The 21,586-nt window shown below is 52.1% G+C and overlaps 2 protein-coding genes across 3 annotated transcripts in view; one reads left to right on the forward strand and one right to left on the reverse strand.

Moving 5' to 3' along the window:
• Positions 1 to 1,476: 1,476 nt before the first annotated feature.
• Positions 1,477 to 15,721, reverse strand: ITIH1 (inter-alpha-trypsin inhibitor heavy chain 1). Of its 2 annotated transcripts, XM_006050240.3 has the most exons (22): positions 15,578 to 15,720; positions 15,320 to 15,340; positions 14,921 to 15,087; positions 14,377 to 14,481; positions 13,874 to 14,036; positions 13,229 to 13,342; positions 11,021 to 11,146; positions 10,820 to 10,936; positions 9,990 to 10,158; positions 9,775 to 9,900; positions 8,693 to 8,874; positions 8,246 to 8,431; positions 7,182 to 7,321; positions 6,263 to 6,417; positions 6,151 to 6,165; positions 5,693 to 5,713; positions 5,052 to 5,132; positions 4,828 to 4,941; positions 3,625 to 3,826; positions 2,583 to 2,755; positions 1,909 to 2,020; positions 1,477 to 1,753 (listed from the first exon to the last, which is right to left on the reverse strand). In XM_006050240.3, exons 1-22 carry the CDS (start codon positions 15,677 to 15,679, stop codon positions 1,624 to 1,626), a joined length of 2,721 nt encoding a protein of 906 aa, XP_006050302.3. In that variant the 5' UTR covers positions 15,680 to 15,720; the 3' UTR covers positions 1,477 to 1,623. The 2 variants fall into 2 exon arrangements, with proteins under 2 accessions (XP_006050302.3, XP_025128212.2); XM_025272427.2 differs by lacking the exons at positions 2,583 to 2,755; positions 3,625 to 3,826 and having other exon boundaries at positions 15,578 to 15,721.
• The window catches only part of NEK4 (NIMA related kinase 4), a 44,644-nt gene continuing 36,296 nt past the window's right edge, over positions 13,239 to 21,586 (forward strand). Inside the window, exon 1 of the mRNA XM_044934114.2 lies at positions 13,239 to 14,076. Within this exon, the coding sequence (XP_044790049.1) occupies positions 14,041 to 14,076 (36 nt within the window). The 5' untranslated portion in view covers positions 13,239 to 14,040. The remainder of the gene's footprint in view (positions 14,077 to 21,586) is intronic.

Raw genomic sequence — 21,586 nt, forward strand, 5'->3', positions numbered from 1 at the left:
AGTGATGAAAGTGAAAGAGGAGAGTGAAAAAGTTGGCTCAAAACTCAACATTCAGAAAAGTAAGATAATGGCATCTGGTCCCATCACTTCATGGCAAATAGATGGGGGAACAATGGAAACAATGACAGACTTTATTTTTGGGGGCTCCAAAATCATTACAGATGGTGACTGCAGCCATGAAAATAAAAGACACTTGGTGTTTGGAAGAAAAGTTATGACCAACCTAGACAGCATATTAAAAAGCAGAGACATTACTTTGCCAACAAAGGTCTGTCTAGTCAAAGCTGTTTTTTCCAGTAGTCATGTATGGATGTGAGAATTGGACTATAAAGCTGAGTGCCAAAGAACTGATGCTTTTGAACTGTGGTGTTGGAGAAGACTCTTGAGAGTCCCTTGGGGAGCAAGGAGATCCAGCCAGTCCATCCTAAGGAGATCAGTCCTGAGTGTTCATTGGAAGGACTGATTCTGAAGCTGAAACTCCTACACTTTGGCCACCTGATGTGAAGAACTGATTCATTTGAAAAGACCCTAATGCTGGGAAAGATTGAAAGCGGGAGGAGAAGGGAATGACAGAGGATGAGATTGTTGGATGGCATCACTGACTCAATGGACATGAGTTTGAGTAAGCTCCGGGAGTTGGTGATGGACAGGAAGGCCTGGCGTGCTGCAGTCCATTCGGTCGCAAAGAGTCGGACACAACTGAGCTACTGAACTGAACTGAACTCAGAAAGATCTAGAACAAACTTTGGCCGTCAGCCGCCAGAAAATTTACATGGAGTGGTTAAGCACATAGATGCTGATGCCAGATAGAATCGGTTCAAATCCCAGTTCCACCACTTAAACCATGAGGGATTTGCGACAAGTTACCTAACCTCGGATATAAACAGTCATGACAAAAGTGTCCCCTAGGGCTGTTGGGAGCATGGAAGTGAAAGTATGTCAGTCAGTCGTGTCCAACTCTTAGCAACCCCTTGGACTGCAGCCCGCCAGGCTCCTCTGTCCATGAGATTCTCCAGGCAAGAATACCAGAGTGAGTTGCCCTTCCCTTCTCCAGGGGATCTTCTCAACCCAAGGTCTCCCGCTTTGCAGGGAAATTCTTTACCATCTCAGTCACCAGGGAAGCCCTAGCGCTGTTGGGAGTGTATATTCAGTTAATTCAGCAAAGACACTGAAAACAGTACCTGACTGCAGGAAGCACTGGGGCAGCTTCGGCCATTGTGGGTCATTCCTATACAATCCGCCAGCGTATTCTTTGGTCTCTGGACCAATAGGGGAAGCCATGTGCATGGGACACTCGGGCATTCAGAGGGCACAGGGCCAGATGGCTACAGAGAATGGGGGTGGGGGTGGAGGCAGAGTTGGTGCAGGCTCCCTCCCGGCCTCCAGGTCTGCCGTGACTCCTGAGCCCTTCTGAGGAGCAACATCTTGGGTTGCCTCCTTGCCACCCCCTGTTCCCCAAAAGCAGCCAGGCTGAACTAGACATAGCTTCTCTTTAATGGAAATCATGAGTGCTTTGACATAGGAGACCAGCTTGGACAGGAAGGTGTGGCCAGTGCACAGGTCAGGATGCTACCCTGCCCCTCTGCTGTGGTCCCAAGGGAGGATGGGTGTGCCAGCTGGAGCTCAGAAGATATCAGGGACGATATAGTCGGTGTGGACGCCGTCAATCAGCCCATCCCCATTGTTGTGAATGAACCAGCAGGTCACCTCAGCCCCATGTCGGGGGTCCTTCCTGTAGTCTTTTTGTGAGCCCCTGAGGAGAAACATGCCAGCTTGGGTCACCTTTTGGATCCAGCAGGGCTGTACCTCCCCAGGACGCCCACCCGACCCATGTGACACCTGGAAGAAGACCTGGACCAATGATGGAGAAGGCCAAGGGCAGAGATGCTGGGAGAAAAGTCCACCCACCTGGTGACCGTCAGGCGGCGGTTCTTCACCACCATTGTGGCATCTGTCTTTGTGGGGTCAGAGCCTGGGTGGAGGTCGGACACTTTATAATCAAAGGGGTGGAAGAATTGTCCTGGAAAGGCATACAGGAGACCGTGGTTACCATCGGGGTCCTTGCTGCCTTGTACTCACTAGGTACTCCCTGGAGGTTTAGAGTTATTGGCACAATTTTTTCCCAAGGGCTTGACTGTTTCTGATAAATTTTAACATCCAAAGCCACCTCTAGTTCACTTACTATAAAGAAGCAGATATGTTGCTTCTATAGGAATTCCAAAGGAATATGGCTGGGGAGAGGGGAGTGAGGGGTAGAGAGCAGGGTCTGCAGGAAGGCCACAAAGAGAAGCAGTGTGGCCATGACCCATCCCACCCAGGAGGTGTCTGGGAGTCCACTGGACCTTTCTATTTTCTAATTGGACCTCTCCTTACACACTCTTAGGCTCACTTAAGCTTTAGTTTCACTGTGTTTGATTACAGCCTCTTTGAGGGACAAGCTGTCACCAGGACCCTCTTTGGAGCTCTGAGCCTTGGAGGCCACATTGGAGGTGCACCTGTCCTGGTGCCTCGCAAAGCTGACCCATGGTGAGTCCTAACACCCCACCCCCCACAGCTCTGCCAGCCTGGCCAGCCGGACATACCCAGCAGCCCGTGTGTCCGTGCTGACATCCGGTGACTATCCAGCACATAGAAGCCCAGGAAGTCCTGGCGGACAGCACTCCCCCTCCACACCCGGTGCAGGACGACCTCGAAGGTGCCCCCGTCCTCCACAGACACCACCAGGTTCCTCTTCCTGTTGATGGTCACCAGCACCCTGTGGGGCCGGGTGCCATGAGGGTGGATGCGGCTTCACTGCACCTCTCCGTTCAGCTGCTCTTGTCCTTGGGACCCAGCTCTTATGACCCCCTCTCCTCTGAGATGGTTGAGTATTTCTTGCTCCACACTCCTTCCCACATGTTGCTGCTGGGTATATTCTGTACAGGCCCTGTGCTAAGCCCTCCATTGAAACTATATCATTCAATTCCCACTTTGATCCTGTGAGGACCACAGCTCAAAGAGGTTAAGAAGTTGCTCGAGTTCACATAGCTGGTGAGTGACAGAGCCAGGACTTCTACTCCAGCCTGTCTAGTATGAGTCTGTGTTCTTTGACTCATCGTATGATAGACTATACTGGACCCTGCCCACCTGTCCCTATAGCTCCACTGCCCAGCACTGGGCTCTGATGCTCAGCAGTGTTTACAGATAAATGAGTGAAGGAAAGAACAAACACTAAACAAGTCATACTAAGACAGTACTGAAAGACAAGCCCAGAGAACACAAGTTCAGCAGAGGAAGAGACCAGGATGGGTTCAGGGCAGAGGTGGCCCTTGCGCTGGGCCTGGGAAGATGAGTTGCTTGGTTTGGTGGAGACAGGACTGTGGGGCAAGGGTGCCATAGGAGCTCAGGCAGCCAGGCCCAGAGACACGCATCCCGGAACCAAAGGAAATTGGGAGTGAGGGGTTGGGAAAGGTTCACAGGGCCCAACATGTCTGCACGGAGGCCTTATGACCTCACTCACAGACAGAGCTCAGGGAATGAGGGTCCACAGGCTCGGGTGGCGGGGCTGGCTCTGGGGCTTCATGCCTTGGTCCTCACCACACTCACCCCTGCCTCCCTTCCCAGGCCCCCGCCTAAGCTGGTTACTCATTTTGCCGCAGGAAGGCCTGGTCCCTCCAGGAGAACACGGGCCCACCAGACCCAGGGTTCAGCGTAATGTTCTGAGGAGTCACTTCCAGCTGGAAGTCAGTTGCGGGGTTTGCGATCCCCAGCCGCCCGAAGTACGTGCCCTCATGCTTCCCAGGGCTCCCAGCCTCATTGCCGATGAGCTGCCCATTCACTGAGAAGCCTGCAGTAGGGTGAAGGGTCATCAGGTCTGGGGCCAGCTCTCACCAGAACCCTGCCAGCCAGTCTTTGCTCCTGCCCTCCCTCTTTGGTCACTGAGAGCCTCAGCACCCAAGGAGGTAGGCCTTCAGGACAGGTGCAGGCCACACAGCACCTGCCTCCCTTCCCACCACCCTCTCTGAGATTTAGAACGCTCCGTTCTGCGCTCTGAAGGAGGTTTCGCCTCCCCAGGACAGGCCTTGGGGCTGCTGCTTCTCCATGACACAGGGCAGGTGCTGTAGGTGAATCTTGGGGCCTCTCCACAGAGGCCTCCTCTGAACTGGGCAGCCAGCAGCCCCCTCCCCATTGTCACCATCCCCAAACTATCCTTGTCTCATGCTCTGAAATGTTCAGCTAGGAATCATTTCACCTGTTTATCTCCCTTCCCTAAACTCCACGAGAGCAGGGACTTTGTCCGGGTTTCCATTGTGTCCCCAGCCCTTTGGATGTGCTCAACAAATGTATGCAGATGACCTGAATGGACTGGGAGGGTGGGAGAAGTGTCCAAGATATGGAGAGGGCGTTGTTCTCATCACTGGAGCCCGGGGGGCAGCGGGGAGGTCGACTCCAAGCCCCCTGCAGCTATGCAGGGCCAAGGGAGGGGTATGCAGCAGGGTCACAGGATAATTTACAGGACTCGGTACAAAATGAAAACAAGGGGCCCCTCCTTCAAAAATTAAGAATTTCAGGATGCAACAGCGGAGCATTAAATCAAGCATGGAGCCCTTCCCAGTGCACGCTTCTGTGCACCTGCACAGGTCACATGCCCACGAAGCTGGCCCTGTATAGCGCCCAGGCAGGTGGATGGGGTGTGATGGCGGCAGGCTGAGCCCAGCCAGGTGGCGGGTACACTGGATGTGGGCAGTGGAGGCCACAACCACTGTCCTTCCTGGTTATGGCTGAACGTTGAGGGCAGAGGAGCCCGGGCCCCACCCTCTCTGGCAGAGGGTGTGATCTCACCAGTACCTGTGTCAGGATCCTGCACCAGGCTCAGGACCACACCAGGCTCCTCGTTGATGTTGAAGCACAGTGTGTCCTCTTTCTGGGGCACGTGGATGAGGAAGTGCGGGTCAGTATCCACTGAGGGCACAGCATGGAGTCCATTAGACTGAGCGTTAGGCAGATGGGGCCAGCTGGGGACAAGGGTTCAGCCAGGCAGGAGTGTCCCTCAGACCCTCCCAAGGACTCACCGCTAGTCACTTGGTCTGGCAACTTCTTGATGTTGAGGCTGGAGTGCGTTGGAGCAGGCTGAGAGGCCGCTAGCATGAAGGCTGAGCAGCAAGAGTGAACGGCCTTTAGAAGGGAGGTGGCCAGGCCTTCCCTGGAGCTGGTGGCTCCTTCTCTGGGGCCCCTCCCACCCAGGCAGGCTGGCCTGAGGCCACGGGTGCACGAGTGGACATGGAGACTTTGACACCTCTCGGGATGTGGGAATGGAAGTTTGGCCCAGAGCAATGGCCTGGCCTGGAGAAGAAAATGGCAACCCACTCCAGTATTCTTGTTTGGGAAATCCCATCGACAGAGGAGCCCAGTGGGCTATAGTCCATGGGGTTGCAAGAGTCAGACATGACTGAGCAACTAAATCACCACCACCAGTGTCCTGGCCCCAGCTCGGTCTCCTTCCTGAGGACCTGGTGGGCTGGTGGCTCCGGGGTTGGGAGGCCAGGCCCAGGTCAGGGGGAGAGTTCTGAGGGCTCCCAGTGAGAGGGAGCGAGGAGCACTGGAGCAGAGAGAGACAGCCTTAGATGGGCAACACCCTGGGCTTTGCTTAGGACTGAGGGTGGTCCTGTGGAGCAGAGGTAAGACGTGCGTTGTCAGGGTGACGGCCACTTACTCTTTCTGGGTCCCACCATCTCTGTAGAGGACAAGGACAGAGGACAGTGTCACCCTCCCTGCTCCAAGGGCAACTGGGCCAAAACATCAGTCAGGCCTGGGCAGCCCTCTTCCTGGGGGTCCCAGGCCTCCTCCTGTGGGACTCAGCCCTCTCCTAGGGGTCCCAGCCCTCCTCCTGGGGGTCCCAGTCCTCCTTGCAAATGGATGCTCACACTAAGGGCCCCAAAGAAGGCCCGGGAGTGGAGGGGTTCAGGCTGTGTGAGGGCTCCCCAAACACTCAGGTGGCAACAGTTTGGTTACAACAAAGTGGGGAAGGGCATCTCAGGGAAGGAAGAGACCAAGAAAGGCTGGAGTCGGGCAGGTGTGGGGTGGGGAACTGTGTGCCTGGTGGCCAGAACTGCGCCACTTGCCCAGCCACCCAGAGCCCCTTGCAAAAGTCAACATGATTTAAAAACTCACCCAAGGGCGGAGAATCTAGAAAGGAGAGAAAGGAAAGAGAATTAACGCCCTGGAGGCTTTTGGTTCTCAGAAGCCTCCCCATGCCCACAGCCTCCCCTCAGCCAGCCCATACCATCCAGGGGCTTATCAATGATGGGCTCCAGGCCGTCCTGGTCTGTCATGCCCCTGACGGTCATGGAGGTCAGTGGGGTCACGAACTGATAGGCCAACGACATCTGCAGGGCCTTTGCTGACACGTTGGCCTTCTCCTCGCCCTCCAACTTCATCCTGCGAGACAGACACCGGCTCCTGCAGCTTGGACAACAGTAAACTTGCATTCCCTTGTCCTTTCCTGCCATTGTTCACTTGTTCAACAGGCATGGAATAAGCCCCTGCAGTGGCCCCACTCAGGGGCTGCCTTCAAGGACCTCATGATTTAAATGCCTCCCATAGAGAAATGGGTTTCCTTGGTGACTCAGACGGCAAAGAATCTGCCTGCAATACGGGAGACCCAGGTTCGATCCCTGGGTCGGGAAGATCCCGTGTTCTTGCCTGGAGAATTCCATGGACAGAGGAGCCTGGAGGGCTATAGTCCATGCGGTTGCAGAGTCGGACATCACTGAGTGACTAACAGTTTCATAGGGAAAACCTGGAGGTTTGGTAGAGCTGGGGGATGTGCCCCAGAATTCAACAGCTGTGACATTCTGGCAAGTGGTCTAGCCTCTCTGAACCCCGGTGTGCTCGGCATGTTGTGAGGATGAACTGAGTGTGTCTGGACACAGCAGCCCCACGGGCAAGGGCAGCATCGCCCACAGAGCTAAGTAGGAGCAAATGGCAGGCCGCCCTGTGCCCCCCTGCAGGCCCCGCCCACACATCGACTGCCTGGTTGATATTAACTTAGAGAGCAAAGTCAGAGAACAGTAAATCTGACCTGCTCACACGCTTCAAGACTCAGAACCACCCCTTCTTAGTTCAGAGACCCAGGGGTTGCGGGGGGTGGTGCTCTTGGGTGGTTGTGCCCCCATTCCCCTAGGCAGCCAATGGGCTGGTACCGCTTGGCCAGCAGCTCCTGGATGGTCAGGTAGGCCCACAGGCGTTCAACGTGGTTCTCCAGCATGTGGCCCCGTTCTCGGAGCAGTTTCTTCATCTCTTCCTCATCCACCAGGCAGGTTGTCATGAATTCTTGGCCCTCCTGAGAGAGGCGAGGGGGAGAGAGGCTGTGAGCCTTTGTCAGCATTCCATCCCGTCTTCCCTAAGCCTGCACTTCTCATCCTCACCCATCCATTCCTTCCATAAAGGTTGCCAAGCACCCTCTGTGAGCCAAGTTGACCCAGGCCTTGGGATCCCAGGGGAGGAGGATCAGGCTCTGCTCTCATGGAGTTACTCTGTCTGGGGGATGCCAGCAAACAGCTGGCCAGTCCACCATGCAACTGTGTCCACCCCACCCCGCTCCTCCAGATGCCCATTCAACTCGCCGCAGCACACAAGTGTGCCTTTTCTCCTCAGCTATGATATGGGGGCACCTCTTCCCAGGGGTTTGCCATGCACCAGGCATTGCATAAGCCTACTACATGGATTATTCCATTTACTCCACACAACTCTCCAGTGCAGTTTTACCCTCATAGTACAGAAAGGCCTAGAGACCTGGACCCATTTGATCAATGTCACCCACCTGGAGCCGAGGTCTAGCTCAGCTTTCCTCACTGAAAGCCGGAGTCCTGAACCCTCAGCTACACCACATGGCTGGACTCCAGGCCTCCAGGACCCCAAGTGTGCATGTGCACACGTGCACTGCACTGTGGCACAAAGCTGAGTGCGTAGTGGGTGCTCAGGAAATAGTGTCACTTGAGAAGGAAGACGCTAGCCTCTCACTGCCTCATGCTCTGGGGGGAATGACATGGGGAATAACAGGTGGTCCAGTTGGCTGCAAGGGATGCCCACTTATCAAGGCCACTTGAGCCTGCCCTCAGGATGACTGCGTCGGGAGAATGTTCAGCGCTTGGCTGTGTGTGGCCTGGTGGGGTGAGGGCACTCCTCTGGGGAAAGAGAGGCTGCCAGGGGCACAGGGGTGGGGAGCTTCTGAGTGCCTCTCCACCCTTTGCAGCCCTCTATTTACCCCGTGAGCTCGCACGTCCGCCTTGAAGCTGCTCAGTTTGTGGTCAGCAATGCGCCCCGCCACCATGATTTCCGAGCCTTCGTAGTACTGTTTATGGCGGTGCTGGGTCAGGTCTGAGACGGCTTCCCGGGGGTACAGCAACTCCACATCCCTCAGGAGGGGGTTGGCTACCTGCTCATAGAAACCCTGCAGGAACGGGGAGGGGTGCAGCCTCAGAGCTGGTGCATCACCCTAGGCATCCAACAGGAAACCCCCTCACAAAGTGGTATGTCAGGATCGCTGCCTTATAGAAGGAATTGCAGGCTCAGGGGTTAAGGAACTGGCTCAAGGTCCTGCAGCTAAGTTGAACTCTACACCAGGGCTTTATCTGCTCTGGGCTGGTGGGTACATGGCTGCCAAGGCTCTGATCCCCATGGCGTGACTTTGATGGGCTGTGGGGGAGGAGACCTGCAGCTGCTGGGTGGCGTCATGGTCCTCGTAGATTCTCTGGACACGTCCATTGTTCTCCAGGGACATGATCTCCAGGAAGTTCAAGTCCACATCATGGCCAAAGCCCAAGTTGTAGAGTGGGAACCTGCCCTTGATGCCATCTCGGATATTCTTGAGGATTTGGGTACGATCCGTCACCCCTGCAGCCACACAGCCAGGTAGGGATGGGATGCGTGTGGGGCATGAGGGCACTTTGGGGCACCCTCTGGGGGCCAAGCCTCCCATCTCAGACCATCTCCAGTCCCCACTAGCCTCTTGAGGCCACGCCTCTTGCTGTCTCCCCTGGGTGATGCAACAGCTGCTAACAGAGCTCCTAGAAGACTGTCCATTTCCATGGATCCATCATGAGCAAATCTGATTTTAAACCCTCCATGGCTCCTCCCATGGCCTGTGAGGGCCTGCTGACCTTTCCGCTCTGTTTTACCTGCTTTATACATGTCTGCACTTCCTGCACAGGCCTTGCCGGTGCACAAACCTTGTTTTGTTCAAGCTGCCCCTTCTGCCAGGGATGCCTTCCTGCTTCTCCTCTCCTCCTTCCAGATGGAGCTCAGGGCTCACCTTCCTCCAAGAGGCCTTCTGAGACTCTGCATGGGTCAGGTGCCCCTTGTCTGTGGTCCTTTGGCCTCCTGGCACCCTGTTCTTTCAGAGCCCTTGACAGAGCATCTGTTCCTGGGTCTGCCTCCCCCAGTGGACCCTGGACTCCTTAAGGGCAAAGATGTTTCTCGTTCTCTTAGTGTCTCTTCTTGGTCCCTACTCCTGTGCTTGGTGAGGTACTGAAAACACAGTTCATTAAATTCAGCCTAGGAGTCCTGCCCCTCCTTCTGGGCCCTGTCCAGCCCTGTGTCATGCAGAAACTCTCCCAGTTCCCCACCTCAGGACAGAGGAGCACCTTGGAGCTTCTGCAGACTTTATGGTATGAACTCTGCTCTTAGACAAGTGCTCAGCTTTACCCTTAGCCTCCCTGCCCCCAGACGGCGTCCCCAGTGCCTTCCCTAATGAGCAGACCCAACACCTCCCAGGGTATCCCTGACGGCACTTACCCTCTGTGGGCTCGCCATCTGTCAACATGATGAGAATTGAGGCGTGGTTGCTGAGTTCTGGGAGGCTTTGCTGAGCTTTGTTCAAGATCTCAATTCCCCTAAGCAGACCTCCATTCAGGTTTGTAGCTGTAAAAAAAGAGAAAGCAGATCAGTGTGTGCCTTCAATCTGAGGGGACAGAGGTGGCATCAAGGTGGCCCCAGACCCCTGCCCCTACCCCCGGCCAGGGAGAATTGCTGCACGAAGTTCTGAGCTGCCTCCAGGTTGGCAGGAGATGCCTGCACCAGCGAATCCTTCCATGACTGCACTGCAGACCCAAAGAGGACCAGGTTGAAGTAGTCCCCTGGCCGCATGTCCCCCAGGATTTTATGGAGTGCCTCCTTGGTCTGTAAGGATAGGACAGTCAGTGGAGGGACAGGGCCCCAGGATAGTGCCTTCTGTAATCTCCAGATGCCTAGTTAAAAGACCCACAGGGTTAGAGGCATGTGGCAGACAAGCAGGAGGGACAAGAAAGCCAGTGGTGACAGGAGAGGAGCCTCCTGCTGAGTGAGCCCTGGGGTGGCTGAGGGCGTGGAGAAGGCAAAGGGACGCAGTGGGAAAGGGAAATGACCAGGAGTTCAGGGGGGCAGGGTTACGAGTTTATAAAACCCTACTTGTCCACCAATGGTTTCACTGCACCATGGACAGGGCACAGAGCATGCGTGTGGGGGGGAGGCTGCTGCCAGCTGCAAGCCATCTCTGGGACCCCTGTAATCGTCCCCACATGCCTAGAACACAGGTCTCATCTTCCAAGCCCTCCCCCACTGGTAAACGTCACGACTCTGTGGGCCCTGTCACCTTGCTCCTATTTTTGCCATCGAGAAGTGAGTGTACTTGCTCACAGCTGCACAGTGAGAAGGGGCCCTGACCACTGGGATTTCCTGTTAGATTACCCTGCCTCTGGCCAGGGACAGAAGTCCCAAACCCAGGCTCTGCGGGCAAAACTAGTTCGGGGTGGGCGATGGGGTTGAAGAAGCTCCCACTGGGCTGTTTAAAGCCACCATTTACCTGCTTCACTTTCTGGCCTTCCATGGAGGAGCTGATGTCAATCACAAAAACCACATTCTTGTTCAGTTTTTTTAGGTTTTGGGGAGCAAAGAAGTGGGCAAAGTAGTTATTGGCGACCTGCAACACAAACGGGTGAGTGAGGCCGCTCTCACAAGGACCCCTGTCTGCCCTGTAAGTCTCAGGCTAGAAGTTCAGACTCACCAGGAGATCGCAGGCATCATCCCGATTGACATCGTAGGTCACCTTGAAGTCCCCGTTCAGCAAGGTTGTAGAGCACGTGGGGCAGGTTTGCTGCTGGCTCACTGTGGGGCGGAAAATCACGTGACCCTGGAACAAGCGAGAGTGTGAGGCATTACTGGTTTGCAAGGACAATGTAAGATGTGTGCATGTGTGTTTGTGTCGTATATAGCCATAGGAATGAGTCTCATGCGACCCTCACCCTGCTGCTGAGAGTGCACGCCTGTGCAGAGTAGGAGAGAAGACCTGTTTCTTTGCTTACATGCTTCTGAATCATTGGAATTGTCTACAATAAGTATCGCCATTTCGGGTACACAATGAAAAACAAAATAACAGCAGCATGTTGGAAATTCCCTGGCAATCCAGTGGTCAGGACTCTGAGCTTTCATTGCTGGGGGCCCAGGTTCAATCCCTAGTTGGGGAGCTAAGATCCTGCAAGCCACACGGTGTGGCCAAAAATTTAAATAATACCAGGATGAGAGACACTGGGCATCTCATACTGTTCAGTGAACAAAGAACACTGTGCTGGAAAATGGAACCTGCCTGGATAGACAAGGAGAAGGAAGGGCCCAGAGTGGGAGCTTCAGCCTGGTTGAACTTGGTGCTGGTGCTCAGGGAAATTGGGGGTGGTTTGCTGGAAAACTCAGCAGTGGCCACAGGACTGGAAAAGGTCAGTTTTCATTCCAATCCCAAAGAAAGGCAATGCCAAAGAATGCTCAAACTACCGCACAATTGCACTCATCTCACATGCTAGTAAATACGCAAAATTCTCCAAACCAGGCTTCAGCAATATGTGAACCATGAACCTCCAGATGTTCAAGCTAGATTTAGAAAAGGCAGAGGAACCAGAGATCAAATTGCCAACATCTGCTGGATCATCAAAAAAGCAAGAAAGTTTCAGAAAAAAAACATCTATTTCTGCTTTATTGACTATGCCAAAGCCTTTGACTGTGTGGATCACAATAAACTGCGGAAAATTCTGAAGGAGATGGGAATACCAGACCACCTGACCTGCCTCTTGAGAAACCTGTATGCAGGTCAGGAAGCAACAGTTAGAACTGGACATGGAACAACAGACTGGTTCCAAATAAGAAAAGGAGTACGTCAAGGCTGTATATTGTCACCCTGCCTATTTAACTTCTATTGCAGAGTACATCATGAGAAACACTGGGCTGGAGGAAACACAAGCTGGAATCAAGATTGCCGGGAGAAATAACCTCAGATATGGAGATGACACCACCCTTATGGCCGAAAGTGAAGAAGAGCTAAAGAGCCTCTTGATGAAAGTGAAAGAGAAGAGTGAAAAAGTTGAGTAAGCTCCGGGAGTTGGTGATGGATAGGGAGGCCTGGCGTGCTGTGGTTCATGGGGTCGCAAAGAGATGGACACGACTGAGTGACTGAACTGAACTGAACTGTCCTCAATACATTTCTGTACCTCCGTACTTTCCACATTTTTCTTAAGGACCCTTTCTTTTTACATTTTGTTTGTTGGTTATAAAAGTAAAATATGTTCATTAAAGATATTTGAAAAGAATTACTAGGAAGACAAAGACCATTCCCTTGGTCCCCTACTGAAAGCAAGCGCGTTTGCTAGCACTCCACCGTGTCGCATTTTGTTTCTAAGGAACCCCTCCAAAACTGTAGGAAACATTTCTTCTAAGTGAACTGTTACAGTCACTACCAAAGGTGGGTGGGGAATAAACGGTTTGCTCCTGGCTCTAGTTGAGGGCAAGTTAGGAAGCGGGGCACTAGCTGGGTATCACCCACCCATATGCCGCACTCCTCAGGAACCGGGGTAGGAGCAAGCAGGGTGCTCCTGGAATTCTTGTAGATGGGTGGGAAGCGACAAGTGGTAAGTGACTGGGTAGGCCAACATCCTTGCAAAACTTAATCATGTTTCCAAGAACACTGGGGCTTGGAATGCTGAGGTTTACACATGTGCCCTACATACCATGAATGCTTTCCCTGGAGTATGAGATAAGCAAAGAGGAAACTGAGGCTTAAGGAAGCCAGCAACTCGCTGCAGACCAGGCAGACAGACCCTCCCCAGCCTTAGGCTTTTGAGAATCAGAAGTGCTGAGTTCTCCTCTCTCTCTCCCATAGGGCAGCCTGCAGCCCCTGCCTGGTTGAGCTAGGCTGAGAAGTCTCTGAGGGCTCTGCCATCTGACGCACCTTTTTCCCTGAGAAGGACTTCTTGATAAGTTGGGCAGCCAGTTCCTTGGGGAGGAAGGAGGCCTCGACATCCAGCTTCCTGATCCCCTGGGGCTCAAAGATGTCCACGTCGATCTGTGGCATTGAAACAACTCCTGCACCAAGGCTCGCATTTGGGAACCATCATCAAGTCTCAGCCAAGAGCCAGCGTGTATCCTGGCCCCCCCACTGTATGCAGCGCCCACCCAGCTCTCAGCACATGTCACAGGCATTCCAAAAATATTGGCCAAATGAAGATGTGCATGTCTGTGCCCCTCAACTCAGCCACCACTTACGTGCCAGCCACAATGACAGCCCCTCAGGCTGCCTGGGAGTTTCCTATAAAATCCCTGAACATTCACTATCTCTCATGGTCTTTGCGGCACTTCTGGGACACACAGAACCCCCATTTAACAGATGAGCAAACTGAGGCTCAGAAGGAGAAGGCTGGAGGGTTCAGGGAGCCACAGAGAGCCACTGGAGCCCACCCGGAAGAGTTAGTACCCTCCCTGTGTGCCCAGGACTGCACACACAGGGTGCCGAGCTTACATGTGCAGCCACAGTGAGGGAAAGGCAAGAGCCTGGCTCCCGAGACCTCACACCTGCCTGTGGTCACCCGTGAGCTACCTCAAAATGCTGCACCAGCTGCTGGGGCTTGACTTTGATGACAATGTCGTACTGCATGAGCTTCCGCCTCAGCACCTCCTCGTAGGTCAGCTGGAACGTGGCCTTGCTCCGTGGACCGACGATGATGTGGATGGAGAACTGCTCCATTGTTCTCCCTGAGGCCCTGGATGTGCCACCAGGGCCAAAACCAGACGCGTCACATGGTAAGTGACGTGTGGGTCCTTGTCACTTAAAACATACTCCTCAGAATCAATTTCTCTTATTTTTAGTGCTTCCCCCAGCCTTCTTTGACCCTCACCCTGCCTTAGCTGACTGGCCAGAGTCAGGGCCCCCTTCTCCAGAGGTCTTGTCCAGCACACCTGTGCCAGCAGTGGGTTTGACCAGTTTACTCCCATCCCCTCATCCGGGGCTGCCCTCCACCCAAGACACCTTGCAGCCTTCAGATCCATGCTGGCAGGGGGTGGGTGGCACCAGAGATTGGGCCGGCAGGGCCCAGAGCTCACCTGACAAGTCCTGCATTCTCTCCTGAGATGGCTGCTTTCCGGTATTGCTTCCATGCGGTCACTTTGTCCTTTATGTCTCCGGTGAAGGCATTTTCATCTGCTGTGCTGCAGGGAGGAAGAAGCCATCAGGGCAGTGCCCCTCCCCCACCACATGGGGCCTTGAGTTGGGGGCGCTCCCAGCTCGGGGGCGGGGGGGAATGGAGGTGGGGGGTGGCACTGAGGAGGCCCTGTCCAGGTGAGCACTTGGGGAAGGGCTTCCCCTGCTGGTCTCCCGCTGACCCTAGAGTTGCTCAGGGACCCTAGCACGGAGGTGGGCAGCCCCGGCCACAGGGTCCAGCTTTAAGCCTTGGGTGCTGGCCTGTGCTCCTGGGCCCTTGGCTGAAAACATACTGTCAGAGGCTTTGGTTTGCTCTCCAAGATGGCAGCCCAGAGCAGGCCCTAAAGGGCTTTTCAGTCCCTCAGAGCTGGGTCTGGCCCGTGGCCCTTGGGGATGAGGGGAGCCCTGGCTGTGGGCTGGGCCTGGTGAACCAGGCAAGGCACGCACATGGCAAAATCACTGATGAAGGCCGTCTTGGGTATTTCCACATTGAAGGACACTTCCTTGGCTGTGTCAGCGCTGTTGACCACTTGGCTGGTGATGATGTAGTGGGCGAAGCGAGAGGTGACTTTGCAGTTGACTTTCAAACTGCGGATGACCACACCATCGACAGCCTAAAGTGGGATGTGCAGGAGGTGGCCTAGGATGGGGGCCCCCCAGCACCCAGCTCTGACATGGGTGCTATTCTGTATGCATGAAACAGTGCCATGGGAATTGAGGTGGCTAGAGAGCCCCTGTTTGTGGGAGTCGGGAGTCCCCCTGCCCAGGGGCATGCCCCGAAGCCTGGGGGAAACTGGCAGTAATAATGGCCCCACCACAGACCCCTTTGCCGAGACCCACACTCACTGCGTCCACAGCCATTCGCTTCTGTAAAACAAAACCAGGGCAAGTGTGAATGCAAGCACTCAGGGGACCAGGGCCTATCTGTTAAGGCATGGGAGTGGGATGTAGCCTGTGTCCTCAACACCCCAGCTTCATCTCCCCAGTGCTGCTAGGGGGTCCTCTCCCTTCAGAGGAAGTCGAGGTGGGTGGGGAAAGCCCCCGTCCCTGGGCTCCCTTCCAGGCTCAGCTGCCTGGTTCTGGCCCAGGGGTATACCCACATACCTTGCCACCTTTGGGATTGCGTGTGGGTGAACCCTGAGCGGCCACAGCCTGCAGGGCGAGCAGGGACACCAGGCACATGCAGAGGAGCCCCCGCAGCCCCATCGTGCTGCGCGTGATCTCAAGACTCCTGCTGCCTTGTCACCTCACTCAGACCATGAGTCAATACAATGCTGGATAAACACAGATTAAACATTAGACAAGGTCAGGGCAAGTATTCCAGTTTGAGGGATCAAAAATTGACAGTGAAAGCTTTCTCTACAGGGATTCCCAGCTGTGTAAACTCCCGGCCAGACTCAGACTGTGCCCCTCGGTTAGAACCGCACTCGGCCAGCGTGAATTGTGAATTTTAATCCCGGATCTGTGGCACAGGGGCAATACCAGTGATACGGTGGCAGGTGTCAAGAAGCCACAATTAAAAATGAATTTCTCTTCATTAGGTGTTCTTGTCAAAATTCTTTAATCATCAACAAACTTTTCAGACAGTCATATAGTCACCTGGGAGGCAGATATGATGATTTAGGAAGTGTCTGCCCACATCCTTGTTTCTGATGGCACCAACTCTAGCCATCCTGCCAGGGCCGTCTGGACAGTTCTGGGGATACGTAATGGGTGATGCGCCTTCTAGGGCGGTCAGCTTTGGGAAGAAGAGCAGAAGCAAACCTCATCGTTTCTCTGGGCAGGGATGCAGAGGAACCGGGAACAGCGGAGATGAACATGAATGCCACGCTTTCACGATGAAGGGTGGACTACGAGCCACCCTCTGCTCTCAGCCCTTTATGATCTGATTTCATCCTCAATGTGTCCCTGGGATGTTGGTCCCACAGCAAATGAAAGAGGAGGTGTTCAAACCCACATCTCAGATGCCAAAGCCGAAGCCTATGATGCAATGACAGAAATGCCCTCTGTGTTATTAGGAAGCAAGAAGAAGCAGTCAAAGATCCCAGAAAGCCATCTTGTCCCTGCAGTCTCTTAAATTTTATGCACAAACCCTCCCTGTCCCCTACAAGCCCCAGCAGACTGGGCAGACACAACTCTGGTCAACCCCCTCCATGGCCCTGGTAGGGATGTACTGGCTGCCGTGACCCTGATGTGGTGAGGGGGCCTGGAAGCTTCTTTGATCTCTGTTTACTTGTCCTGGACTTTGTCTTATAGAGCAGCTTCTGGGAAAGGGTTTATTTTTCCTAGGCCAGAATGCCCTTCTCACCTGTTTTCTGGCCTTTGTGGGAGGTGAGATGGATCAACATGAAACTGCACACTGGGGGTTGTGTTGATTTCCTGCACGAATATCGACCATGCCCTGTGTTGGGTTGGGTACAGTGTCAGCACCAGGACACTACAACGATGAGACTCAAGTGCCTCACTGTGTTCACTAAGGTGAAGTGAAAAGTGTTAGTCACTCAGCCCATCCAACTCTTGATGGCACCATGGACTGTAGCCCAGCAGGCTTCTCTGTCCATGGGATTCTCTAGGCAAGAATACTGAAGTGGGTACCCATTCCCTTCTCCAGGATATCTTCCCAACCCAGGGACTGAACCCAGGTCTCCTGCATTACAGGCAAATTGATAACCCACAAATCCTCTGAGTTCTCTTTCTTTCCACTTCCAAGGGCTGTGGGTAAGTTCCTCTTGGTTCTGAGCTCCACTCTCTGTGTCAAGCTTCTAATTGAATTGGCTTTCCAGTCTGGGGCAGGTCAACCTGAGCTAACATATGGTTCCACCCAGAACCCAAGCCTCTAGCTATTGGTTTTATCCACTGTTCTTCATTTGATTGCAATCCCAGTCCACGTTTCTTGGGGTCAGCTGGTTCAGTCCTTTCCCTACTCCCCAGTTCCACACTGGGAATTGCTGGCACTTCACACAAGGCCTTCACTTGGCTAGGTTACTGTTAGTTTCTATTAGTGTGCACATGAGGTCTAGACTGTAGCTACTAGGAATCTTGGTAGCCAAAGCCACAAAACTGGTGGAGCACTTAAAACCTATTAGAGAACACCCACCTAACTCTAGTGCTTAATCACTTCACTCGTGTCTAACTCTGCAACTCTATGGACTGTAGCCTGCCAGGCTCTTCTGTCCATGGGATCATCCACTCAAGAATACTGGAGCGGGTGCCATTTCCCCAGGGGATCTTTCTGACCCAGGGATCAAACCTCTGTCTACTGGGTCTCCTGCATTGGCAAGCAAATTCTTTACCACTGAGAAGCCCCAGGGAAGCCTGAGGACAGCACTCTAAGGTATTAATTTGGCTCTCAGTCAGTCAGTTTGGTCCCTCAGTCATGTCCAACTCTTCGTGACCCCATGGACTGCAGCATGCCAGGCTTCCCTGTCCATCACCAACTCCCAGAGCTTACTCAAACTCATGTCCATTGAGTCGGTGATGCCATTCAACCATCTCATCCTCTGTCATCCCCTTCTCCTCCTGCCTTCAATCTTTCCCAGCATCAGGGTCTTTTCAAATGAGTCAGGTCTTCCCATCAGATGGCCAAAGTATTGGAGTTTCAGCTTCAGCATCAGTCCTTCCAATGAATAATCAGGACTGATCTCCTTCAGGATGGACTGGTTGGATCTCCTTGCAGTCCAAGGGACTCTCAAGAATCTTCTCCATCACCACAGTTCAAAAGCATCAGTTCTTCAGTGTTCAGCTTTCTTTATAGTCCAACTCTCACATCCATACATGACTACTGAAAAAAACATAACTTTGACTAGATGGACCTTTGTTGGCAAAGTAATGTCTGTGCTTTTTAATATGCTGTCTAGGTTGGTCATAACTTTTCCTCCAAGGAGCAAGTATCTTTTAATTTCATGGCTGCAATCACCATCTGCAGTGACTTTGGAGCCCAGAAAAATAAAGTCTGTCACTGTTTCCACTGTTTCCCCATCTATTTGCTATGAAGTGATGGGACCAGATGCCATGATCTTCATTTTATGAATGTTGAGTTTTAAGCCAACTTTTTCACTCTTGTCTTTCACTTTCATCAAGAGGCTTTTTAGTTCTTCTTCACTTTCTGCCATAAGGGTGGTGTCATCTGCATATCTGAGGTTATTGCTATTTCTCCCAACAATCTTGATTCCAGCTTGTGCTTCATCCAGTCCAGCTCTAAGAGACCCCAAACAGCTAAAGCAATGGGATCAAGTTTCAAATAATTGAGTACGCCACCTTCTGGCACAACTGCATATTTTATATCCAAGAACTCTGGATCTGGCAGTTGTAATTATCTACAAAAATGGTAAAATCTCACAAAGACAATCTGGACTTACAGTGGCTGATATGAGAAAGGTTCCAGTTAGACAAGAGCATTTATTTAAGAAGTGCATTTGAAAGCAAGGGTTCCCAAATCAAACAAACAGAATGGGATACCTATTTTAATTGGTATGCAGAAACCTCCAAAAGCCTTCAAGATTCCACAATACCTTCACTGAGAGACTCATGGCTAATGAAAAATTAAAGACACAGAGGCACCTAAAGAAAAGGCTATATAGGATTGATGCAACTTTGACTGCTCCCCTCTGTCTTCCTTTACTTGGGTATTCATTCTATTAATTCTCTGTCTGATTTGTCTTTTCACTCTGAAGAGACTACAAGTCCGAAACAGAAGTCCACCAAGTTAGTGGCCTTACAGATGTCCTCATATCTACCCTCAAAGGAGGGCCCCGGTGTGAGCCCCTCCCAGTGTTGGTGGGACTCCTGAGAGATTTTCTGGTAAAGCTATTTTATTTCCTTAAATAGCCTAGGGAAAATTAAAATTAGTAGATAACCTTAAGAAATTCTGGTAGATACTGGAGACTGAAGGTGGGATCCTGGGAGAATGCAGTGAACAGTAAGAATACTAACCAGATTCAGCTCTCCTGAATCTCTCTCTATAGTGTCCAGACAAGCCAGGCAGGGGAGCGGGGAAGGAGACACTTGATGTTGTACTTGCCTTTACTGTTTGTCCTGGCTGAAAATTAACAAGATTTATTCGAAAGGACTTTCCCCCACCCCCGCCCCTAGTTAGCTCTTTGACCAGAAACTGGCCAAATTGGAAGTTAATATTCAGAGCCTGATAAGAATTTTTTTGGGGGGGCGGGAGTGGAGGGCTTCTCTAAGCTAAATGTACACAAAGGGAAAGAAAAAAACTGAGCAAGCAAAAAAATCTTCTGAAGCTTTTGTGGAAGGATTTACAGAAACATTTCAAAGACAGATAACTGTAAGTCTAGAAATAGGGATCTTATTGATTTCTTTCTTAGTTGAAGATTTTCTCCCTGATACAAAGAAGCAAATTGAGAAAAATGTAGTTGTATGGAGAGGGGGTGTGGTGGGGGGGGGGTGTCAATCAATAATGTCGTTTAAGTTACAACCCAATCCCCTGAGGAATTAAAAACAGCTGTCCTTCAGATCAGATCAGTCGCTCAGTCGTGTCCGGCTCTTTGCGACCCCATGAATCGCAGCACGCCAGGCCTCCCTGTCCATCACCAACTCCTGGAGTTCACCCAGACTCGCATCCATCAAGTCAGTGATGCCATCCAGCCATCTCATCCTCTGTCGTCCCCTTCTCCTCTTGCCCCCAATCCCTCCCAGCATCAGAGTCTTTTCCAATGAATCAACTCTTTGCATGAGGTGGCCAAAGTACTGGAGTTTCAGCTTTAGCATCATTCCTTCCAAAGAAATCCCAGGGCTGATCTCCTTCAGAATGGACTGGTTGGATCTCCTTGCAGTCCAAGGGGCTCTCAAAAGTCTTCTCCAACACCACAGTTCAAAAGCATCAATTCTTCGGCGCTCAGCCTTCTTCACAGTCCAACTCTCACATCCATACATGACCACAGGAAAACACATAGCCTTGACTAGACGAACCTTTGTTGGCAAAGTAATGTCTCTGCTTTGGAATATGCTATCTAGGTTGGTCATAACTTTCCTTCCAAGGAGTAAGCGTCTTTTAATTTCATGGCTGCAGTCACCATCTGCAGTGATTTTGGAGCCCCCAAAAATAAAGTCTGACACTGTTTCCACTGTTCCCCCATCTATTTCCCATGAAGTGATGGGACCGGATGCCATGATCTTCGTTTTCTGAATGCTGACCTTTAAGCCAACTTTTTCACTCTCCTCTTTCACTGTCATCAAGGGGCTTTTTCGTTCCTCTTCACTTTCTGCCATAAGGGTGGTGTCATCTGCATATCTGAGGTTATTGATATTTCTCCTGGCAATCTTGATTCCAGCTTGTGTTTCTTCCAGTCCAGTGTTTCTCGTGATGTACTCTGCATATAAGTTAAATAAACAGGGTGACAATATACAGCATTGATGTACTTTTTCCTATTTGGAACCAGTCTGTTGTTCCATGTCCAGTTCTAACTGTTGCTTCCTGACTTGCATACAGATTTCTCAAGAGGCAGATCAGGTGGTCTGGTATTCCCATCTCTTTCAGAGTTTTCCACAGTTTATTGTGATCCACACAGTCAAAGGCTTTGGCATAGTCAATAAAGCAGAAATAGATGTTTTTCTGGAACTCTCTTGCTTTTTCCATGATCCAGCGGATGTTGGCAATTTTTGCAAAGCCAGAAATGCAGCTTCATAAACAAAAATCCACCTGTCCTTTTTAACCAGTCCTCAAACCTGCCCTCAGTTCAGTTCAGTTCAGTCCCTCAGTCATGTCCAACTCTTTGTGACACTATGGACTGCAGCATGCCAGGCCTCCCTGTCCATCACCAACTCCCGGAGTTTACTCAAACTCATGTCCATTGGGTCGGTGATGCCATCCAACCATCTCATCCTCTGTCATCCCCTTCTCCTCCTGCCTTCAATCTTTCCCAGCATCAGGGTCTTTTCAAATGAGTCAGGTCTTCCCATCAGATGGCCAAAGTATTGGAGTTTCAGCTTCAGCATCAGTCCTTCCAATGAATAATCAGGACTGATCTCCTTCAGGATGGACTGGTTGGATCTCCTTGCAGTCCAAGGGACTCTCAAAAGTCTTCTACAACACCACAGTTCAAAAGCATCAATTCTTCGGTGTTCAGCTTTCTTTATAGTCCAACTCTCACA

Source organism: Bubalus bubalis, chromosome 21 (assembly GCF_019923935.1).
Source record: "Bubalus bubalis isolate 160015118507 breed Murrah chromosome 21, NDDB_SH_1, whole genome shotgun sequence".
Classification (NCBI taxonomy): Eukaryota; Metazoa; Chordata; class Mammalia; order Artiodactyla; family Bovidae; genus Bubalus; species Bubalus bubalis.

What these genes read in the sequence shown, in the direction of transcription:
- ITIH1 (XM_006050240.3), bottom strand. Translation starts at nt 15,679, where the DNA reads ATGGGGCTGCGGGGGCTCCTCTGCATGTGCCTGGTGTCCCTGCTCGCC. An exon ending in AGCGAATGGCTGTGGACGCA is followed by an intron (nt 15,088 to 15,319) that starts GTGAGTGTGGGT and finishes ATCCCACTTTAG; the next exon opens with GCTGTCGATGGTGTGGTCAT. An exon ending in ACGCCACCCAGCAGCTGCAG is followed by an intron (nt 8,432 to 8,692) that starts GTCTCCTCCCCC and finishes CCGTTCCTGCAG; the next exon opens with GGTTTCTATGAGCAGGTAGC.